The sequence below is a fragment of the Prunus mume genome, linkage group LG7, assembly GCF_029339155.1.
Source record: "Prunus mume cultivar Tortuosa linkage group LG7, ASM2933915v1, whole genome shotgun sequence".
NCBI classification, from domain to species: Eukaryota; Viridiplantae; Streptophyta; class Magnoliopsida; order Rosales; family Rosaceae; genus Prunus; species Prunus mume.
In genome coordinates, this window is record NC_142704.1 from 16,811,811 (window position 1) to 16,820,998 (window position 9,188).

The 9,188-nt window shown below is 37.2% G+C and overlaps 1 protein-coding gene across 1 annotated transcript; it reads right to left on the reverse strand.

Annotated features, from left to right (window-relative positions):
* Window positions 1-3,737: 3,737 nt before the first annotated feature.
* On the reverse strand, window positions 3,738-7,170 carry LOC148915612 (uncharacterized). The gene is made up of 6 exons (XM_089041505.1): window positions 6,956-7,170; window positions 6,590-6,867; window positions 5,992-6,195; window positions 5,663-5,906; window positions 5,150-5,235; window positions 3,738-4,254 (listed from the first exon to the last, which is right to left on the reverse strand). The coding sequence occupies exons 1-6, from the start codon at window positions 7,148-7,150 to the stop codon at window positions 4,095-4,097; spliced, it is 1,167 nt and encodes a 388-aa protein (XP_088897631.1). The 5' UTR covers window positions 7,151-7,170; the 3' UTR covers window positions 3,738-4,094.
* Between the last annotated feature and the right edge of the window lie 2,018 nt (window positions 7,171-9,188).

The window sequence follows — 9,188 nt, forward strand, 5'->3', positions numbered from 1 at the left end:
TAAACTATTTTCATTTAAATTTTAATTACATGAAACACCACATATAATATAAATATATTCATTGGAGCTTGACAATTATAGCATTCCAATTGTATAGAGCAAGACTAACATATTAAGATATTGAATGAATGAACAAATAGTATTAGTTCCTTTTGTAAACTTTTAATCCATTATGTTATTTTTAAAATCTCCATCATGTACACAACTCAACCTCCCATTCATATTTCCACCACTTTAGATATGTGTTATATGTACGCCCTCTTGTAAGGCTTCATTTGGATGAAGAGATTCTAAATCCATGTATGTCAAAATTAGCACAATAATGAAAAAAAAAAGAAAAGAATTCAAAGGTCCGACTTAAGCTTCCTTGCACACATTCTGTCTTTTATCTATATATATAAAGCAAAAGACAGAGAATGGTGAAACATTCAAATACCAGAACATACCCATGGTTAATGCAAACATTAAAAATTGAAATTATTAATTAAATGAAGATAATATGGTAAATTCACACTTTTTCATATTAAAAAAATTAAAATTAAAAGAAAAATCAAATAAGGGATCCTATTTTTATGAAACACGGCTACTCATTATCTTTTTTTAATTCTAAAATAAATTTAATTTATAAATAAAAAAAAAAAAAAGCCTCTCGCAAACGCGTGCAGAGAGGCTAGTATATATGATATATTAAAATTAAAAACCTTTTTTAATCAGAAATTAAAAAACAAAAGTAAAGAGCTAAATAATTAAAAGTAAAAGTAAAAAAAAGAAAATGTTTCATCTCCCACTTATCTATCCCTCTTTCTTTTCTTTATTTAATTTCTCAATTTCCCACTAACACATCTTCTTTTCTTTTTCCTTTTTTCTATCCATTTGCAGCCGCCGCACCCCTTTTTTTTTCTTCTTTTTTTTTTCTTGCCTCTCTCTCTTCCATGGCTCCTCTATCTCTTCTTCTTTCTCCTCTCTCCTTATTCTTGTTTGGGTTCGATTGGTTGGTTGAGTGATTGGGTTTAATTGTGTTCTATTTGACAGTGATACTTGTGCTCTGTCTTTGGAGATGTTGAATTCATATTGTGTAAAAATGCTGAGTTATTAGGTGGAGGGATGGTGGATGGAGGCTGTGGTAGGTTTGACTGTGGTGGAGGTTAGGGCGTTGGCGTCGGAGTGGGTCTCACAATGTTAGAACCCCGGTTCGACCTTAACCCAAATGTACAGAGAGAACTATCTTTATTACTAACAAACACAATACAATTCAACCTCCTTTACAATACTAACTAAACTCCTAATATAGTCAATTAATTGCTAACGCAAAAGACTAAAACACCCTTAGCATCCTATCATTACCCTCCCCACAAAAATAATCTTTGTCCTCAAGGATAGAAATTTGAAAACCATATGTATTAGCAGCTGCTGGAAGATGGCTAGTCAGGAGATGAGAAACGAAACATTGATGCAACCTGATGAGGCCTAGAAACTTCAGCCAAGTCAATGGGCCTAGCAAGAGCTTGAAAGGGACCAGAAAATGCCTTATACAGATGGAATGAAGCATCCAAGTGCAGCTGAGATAAAGAATCCAAGAGCAGCAAAACCATAAAACTATTGCCACAAGGACTGAATGAAATGAATTTTTTGAGAGAGGTGGTTGTTCCTTGGTAGCCCTACTCTCTGGCCAGTAAAACCATTGCCATATTGGTGAAATGCCATAAGAAACATGGCCAAGAAAGAACATTGCCAAGAAATAACATGGAAAGCATGATCTTTCTACATCCAAAGTAGGAAACTTAGATGTTGCATCCCTGTAAAAAATATGGATGAAGACTTCCAAAGTAATAACCTTTGTGTCAGCACTTGAAAACCCAACTTTGGCATCGTTACTGGATGATTGAGCGTGGCAACCTTGGCAACCAAATGTGCAGAATCTGACATATTCCAATTGAATAAAAGTTTGGTCATCACTATCAGATGCAGAATGTTACCCAACTTGCTGAGAACATATTCACCTTGGCGTGCTTGATCTTGAAGGACACGGTAAGATCACAAACAAAACTAGCCACATCTACTATGGCTTGGTCAGAGCCCGATGTAAGCATACAAAGAAAACAATAAAGTGGAGTAATCTTATACCTGAGCCTCCTTAATTTTGACCTCCCAATCCAACCTATGACGCCTTCCCCCCTTTGTCACGAATTCCCATATGAGAGGACAACTCAAAATCATCTACACAACCATAATCGTGGACCCTAAAACGAACTTGAGAACAACCATGAGTAAGCACCATTCCACCATTGGCAAGCAGGAAATTAGACCGCAGGAAATCAAACTGATGAATATGAGCAATAGGCCAACTTAACCCTTTGACCAGTGCCAAATCAATGAAATTATGCAAACTACCAGAATCAAGGAAAATGACAACTAAACAATTCTTGATATTTCCCTGGTGGCGAAGATCGTTCTACAGAACTTCGAATCCACCACCTTTGTCGCGAATGCCCATATAGTAGCTAAGATCAAAACCAAGAATTGCATTACCATGGCATAACGCACCTGAGTGTTGCATTTCAACAAACGGGTAGAGAGCATGTCGTCCTCTGGACTCATGTGCCACAAATGGAGCAAAAACACCAAGTGCTTCAATCTTGAATGAATCTCCATAGACAGAGACAAGACTTTGCACTAGAATTTCAGCAACTTATTTCGCCCATTGATCTGGTGGAGCATCAGACAATAGACCCATATGAGCAATAGATGACATACACTTGTGAATCCCAGCAAGACCCACTTCAATTACCACAGAACCTTCACCTTTCTGGTCAATCACATCATGCAGAGGCTGTGGAGTTTCAGGTGGCACGAATGCACCCTCAGAAACAAGAAGCCCACCCGGAATGTCGTCAACATCGCTGTGAGGCAATAGCGAATCACCGCGAACAAAGGTTGGGGACCATCGGAAATTTCGGCGTCGTCGGTCGCGTCACATGGATCAAGAACCTCTGGCCACAACGAATGGGGCTTGAGGTCCACTGGTCTGATACCAATGTTAGAACCCCGTTCGACCTTAACCCAAATGTACATAGAGAACTATCTTTATTACTAACGAACACAATACAACTCAACCTCCTTTACAATACTAACTAAACTCCCAATATAGTCAATTAATTGCTAATGCCAAAGACTAAAACACCCTTAGCATCCTATCACACAGAAGAAGGCAAAAAGAGAAAGGAAGAAGCAGTGGGGTGTTCCATTTTTGGGTCTGGGATTTGAGAAAGAAAGTTCGGAATCAGAAAGTTCCCATTTTTTTCGGGAATTTTTTGGAATCGGAATAACCAACCCAGCTCTCCCATCTTTGCCCCTGAAGCTGTCGAACCAGCTAGTTCAAACAGAACTATGCGCCTCTCAAGAAGGAACCGGCGCATGGTTAGATTCGAAAGAGAGGGGGGCAAAACGGGGAAAACACAAAGCAATGAGCCAAGGATAAAATTGTAATTTTACTGTGCGAGGAAAGAAAAGGAGTTCGCTGAACAGTTAAAAATGAAAGCTTTTCTGTCATTTTACTATTCAAGGAACAGTGCTTATGAATAGTATCTGGTTGCATTGTGCTTTAGTATATATAGTATCTGGTTGTATTGGACTTTATATATAATTTGTTCCAATGCAGAAGGCTCTGTAATTTGAATGCACAAGAGAGAATAACACTTGTATGTGTGTACATGCATGAGCTTTTGTGGATGAAGGCATGACAGATAAAAAGACAGATCTATCCTTTATATATTAGAAATTATGAAAATGTTCGCATTGCAATAACTTCTGGTGAAAAATGATTGAATCTAATCTCTATCTTCCTTACTGGGCTCTAAAGTTTTACAATCCACATGCCTCTCTGAGTACAATGGAGGAAAGCTGCACCTATAACCAATGCATGTATACAACTTTGAACATATTTACAAAAACATGAGCCACACCGACGCCAAAGCAAAACATATAGGCAAAGCAGCCACTCTCGTGCCAAAGCAGAACATAGAGGCCTCCTTCCTGACACCAGAAGCGTACAAAAGCTTTAAAATCGTTGTCATTTATATTTCGTTTCCTTTTTCTTACGTTCCAGACTCATGTGCCCAAAACGCATCCGGATCTGGGAAAAATAGAGAATGATCTTGGATTTCTAAATTTGCTATGTGCCAGTCCACAAACAGCGCCTGCATTAACTTGAATAGCAGAAGAATGGATGGTAAAAGCCACCACTTATCGTCATCCCTGAGAACATGTACAGTTCAGAAGCATCTAACGTGTACGAAAGATGCAATGTCACATGTATAAAATATTTTTTTGATTAGTTTTAAGAGAGGATTAATTTCCCTTCAGCCCTTAATTAACAGCAACAAAAAGGAGAAGGATCCTTCTTCAATAAATATAAAAGGGATTAACCAGCTTAATAACAAATACTGACAAGAGACTAAAGTTCAAAAACCTAGAACCAAAAATAGTTCAATCTGTTGAAAATTTGGATCTGCCCGTTGGGTCCCACTCTAACAACACCGATATCACTTTACCACCCGCCAATCAGGTTTTTATCACAAAAGGTCTCGGTATTAGTTAGAGTGTGGTAATTCTATTTAAACCCATTTGTTTTTCTTTCACCCCACCGATGTGGGATTCCAACACTACCCTCACGTGTAATCACACGTGAAGATCCACATCGGCAATTGAAACTTCGGAGGTCGGCTCGCCCACTTGTTTTCAATGGAACTGAGGTCGGCTCTTTTCAAGCCGCTGGCATTTTTAAGAGTCCGACTTGTTTCTTTTTTCCTTTTTTATTTTTTATTTTTTATTTTTATTTTTATGACAAGCGCCGTTAGCTTGTGAACTCTGATACCATGTTGAAAATTTGATCGCCGTTTCCCACTCTAACAACACCGATATCGTCTCACTTTACCACCCGCCTAATCCGTGTGAGGTTTTTATCACAAAAGGCCTCGGTATTAGTTAGAGTGTGGTAATTCTATTTAGCTCTGTGCAAACACTGGTTTTCACCTCATATTTGCCACTCTATGCATGTATTTTTACAGGCACATTAGCATGACTAACAAGCAGCAGTTAGTTCCATCCAAAGAATCTTATTATTTGCTTCAAGATAGAATGGAGACCTCACCTTCTAGTGTTCCATGTATTTGACTTGTGAGGTTGCTGGAAAAATGAAAATCCATAATGTAAAATGCCGCACATGAAAGCAACCACCTGCAGAGTTCAAAATTAATTACATAACTCGACAGTAATAGTTGAGTGGGGAGATCTAGATGTCGAAACATTTGAGCAGCTTCAGGAGAGGGTCCCCATTTTTCTTTTCAAGAAATTGGGACAGTTTATGGGGCCCACTTTGCACTATAGTTCAAAGGTCCGAACCGTCTTATTTTTCGACACTCAACATGCATGCTCACAATTTTAGAATGAGTCACTACCCTACCCCCTCCACCACATACTAGTGCTAGAACATAAGCATGGTGAGTTCAACCCAACTCCCCGCTTAGAGATTATTGGTTATGGGCAACTATGAAAATAGAAATAGCTCTAAGTCTCATGCATATCCATAAGTTGTTCCTAACTTGTAATAGAAATTTCAAAAAGCAATTATGCTAAACCATATTTCAAGCGCTGTATAACTTACAATATTAGAAAGCGATGTAGCATTCCACAATGCATATACACGAGCAAGTGAAGCTCTTTTAAGTTCCTTACTGAATAAGGCATTCAATCCAGCAAGGAAGGGAGAGAGAAGGGATAAAGGAAGTATAAGCAAGACAGCAAGGAAAGCCCCAAGAGATATCCAATAGAATTCAAGTAACATAAGAATGGTGACAGAAAGATCTGCTAACAGCATGAAACTTATCAGCAGCAGCAGGGTGTCCTGAAACATGCATTTATATTATATCTTGAATGACATCGGAATTGTGCCTATTTTAAATACAATAAAAAAAATCTAATTGAAGTATCTGACGACCAACAGGTCTTGTATTGTGCAGTAAGAGAGAGAGTGGAAAGAGGAAATCCCTTTTATAATCCAAAGATCTCAAGGTAGTATGATTTATAAGACCTCCATTAATTCCTCCAGTTATCCTTTTAACAGATAATGCATGACCTACAAATGGCCAATTTTGCTGCATCTGCTTTGAACATTTTCTTGTGCATGCAGCATTGGACCTGATTTTAGATAAAGAATTAACAAATTAGTCAATAATCATTGTGCTAAACAATACATGCAGGGTTCAGGAATCAAATCACTTGTGCATTCTAAGGGTTCAAGCTGCTATATTTTCTAGCCCCAAAAAGATATCAGTGCAGTCAGACATTTATGCCTACAACAATAACGAAAAAAGAAGGGAACAGAAAAGGAAAAAAAACTTCTCTGTTTTTATCCATGCCATGCAAGTCTTACAAGTTTGAAAACATTCTTCATGGACACTAACATTCTTAATTGGTTGTAGAAACACTATGTTAAAAATTGGAGCATGCAAAAATTGGAGGTCCAGGGTGTGTATGAGCAATCAACGGATGTTCTTAAGAAAGAAATGTTAGTGCAAATAATCAAAGTTACCTTGGTAGCTCGTTAACCCCCATATCAGACTGGTGCAGACTTTGAAGTGGATAATCCCCAACCACTACCAATATTCCCAGCTGATAATAACCAGAGGCTGTTGCTTGAAACCACCCAAGCTCAACTCTAACTCCATGAAACACAAGTTGAGGGTTTGCATGGCTATTTATCCAATTAATCACAGGAATTAGGTGAGAACGGATAGATCCATGCCTCACCATCCTCAACTGAGCATTCAAACCAGGAAGCAAATGATTCCAAACAGTTTCTGGGACATGCTGAGAATAGAATAACATGATTTACATCGGATATGTATAACAAAATAATAATCAGTAGGTTACTTAAGCATCACGTGAAACTACAGACCTGGCCAAGGAGGTTGGTCAACAACGTATCATTGTGAAGATTATAAGGTGACATATAGCTGCCATCACCACCAAAAATTATGCACATGGGGAACCTCTTCTGTATGATTGATACCATATCTAGACGCTTCTCATCACCACCAAGGAAAAAATCAATATATTCCAACATTAAGTCTGGTGTTGCTCCAACCTGCATCAATTTCAATTATGAAGATGAGACAGAGAAGAAAATTTACATATCATTCAATACCTGTGAAGAAAACTCAACATAAATGAATTGCTAGAAACTATTATTATCTGGTAAGTAAAATTTACATCAAGAAAAGGACACTACGGTATGCTGTAAGTGTCCAAAGTACCCAAAAAGGGAAAAATTGAAAAAAGAAACAACAAACCCTAAACCTTCCAAAGGAAATTTGACAAAGTAGAAAAGGAAATGCAACCCTCTCATCCATTCAAAAAGAGACCTTGACAGCAACAGTTCATTGATTCAATGTTTGTTTTTACACTGTAAAACGTTCATCGCTTTTCCTCCCCTCTTCCAAACAATCTACATAACAAAAGAGGCATAACCTTTCAAACCTCCTACTTCTGTATTCCACCAGCCCACCCAGTCCAAAAAGAATGCAATTACAGACTAAGGCATAGCCATGTGAACTCCAAACATTCTCTGTTCAACAATTGAGGCCTATGAGGTTTGAACTCAAAACCTCCAGCAAAGTGGAGATTAATGCCACTCAATGTGTTCAGAGGCGAATGCACCTAATGCGAGGCATTTTGGCTCTTGCAAGACGAGATGTAAGCCTTGCGGCATAAGACTTTCAAATTATTATTATTTTTAAAAACTTCTACACAAATAATATATATGAAGAAAAAAAAAATATTAATAGTGATTCATAAAACATACGATATTTAAGATCATCCAACTTAAAAAGAATCCCAACAATGATAATGATCATCCAATAAGATCATTGACAAAAACATAAAAAGCAGCTCCAAAAGAGAAAATACTCTTATCTATCCAAATCCTCATCAATAAGACCTCATTCAAGCTAATATCACTGTCATCTTTATATAAGGAATCAACGTGGGGATGGTAATGTCCATTATCAGGAGACAGAATGCTACTTCTTCCCACATTGTATTTTATTTTTTAAGTTACCCCTTCCAAACAGTATCGTTCTGGCTTGGTAAATTTTTTATTTTTTTTCATTTATAAAGCCCAAAAGGCTTATGCCTTCCAGTACTTTTGTGAAACAACGGAGCTTCTGGGTTGTTTCCATTGCACCTTGCTATGAGGTGTGCCCACGCCTTTGAAAACATTGATGCTACTAGACCAAACAGCCATTGGCAACTGAATTTTAATAATTATTTTTGTGGTAGCCTAACACAACAGTACTTGCTCCGTTGTTCACTACCAAGGATATCATTTATGTGGCTTGGTAATCATTTTATAAAATTATTAACCCCAGTTATGTGGCTTGGTAATCATACTGGGTTAATAACAACACTTTATGACATGTAACCTGTGTTATAATCACCTGTCAACCTTTTCTATTTGGTCAGAATAATAACCTGCCAACTGAACACATTATCTTCTATCATCTTTTTCTTTTTGGCAAAGCTTTCACAACAAATAAACTACTGTATAATTTATTTTCATTTTCAGACCTTGTACCATTTTTCTTTTTTTCACCAGTGAATGAAACTTTTGCCAATGCTTGATTGGTAAGAAGTAGTGAAAGGAATGAGTTCTTGGCAAGAGTGGCATGAAATTGATGTCTGTGTCACCCATTATCACACATATAGCATAAAAGTGGAACGTGTATGCGTCTTGCAATTAGAGAAACAGGAATACATTGAAACTGTCCACATTAGAGATGGATGTATAAAGCAAGATAGTAAAAGGTCCACACTTAGTTGATGGTATTAAATTGCATTTTATAAATTCATCTATTTTAAGATGCCACCATATGTAAATTGTCTACTCCAAATAGAACCTCAGAACAACAAGTAGATGCAAACCTAAGTGGTGCTTTCAATTAAACCATTATCTTCGACTAACAATTAACTAATTATATTAGTTCTAAGAGAACATGCGTTCTCTTTTAAGGCAAAAAGTATCTTGGAAGAAAAACTTTCAAATCAAATTATTAGAACCAACAGGTTAGATAAGTTTTCTTGGTTTCAGGTGCACTGATATCAATGGCCAATACCTAATCACATATACTAAT

Bases quoted from the DNA above. Each gene is read 5' to 3' on its own strand.
- LOC148915612 (XM_089041505.1), bottom strand. From the start codon at position 7,150: ATGCAGGTTGGAGCAACACCAGACTTAATGTTGGAATATATTGATTTT. The intron at 6,196-6,589 runs GTAACTTTGATT...ATCTAAAATCAG, and splicing joins GGGGTTAACGAGCTACCAAG to GTCCAATGCTGCATGCACAA. The intron at 4,255-5,149 runs GTGAGGTCTCCA...ACATGTTCTCAG, and splicing joins AATACATGGAACACTAGAAG to GGATGACGATAAGTGGTGGC.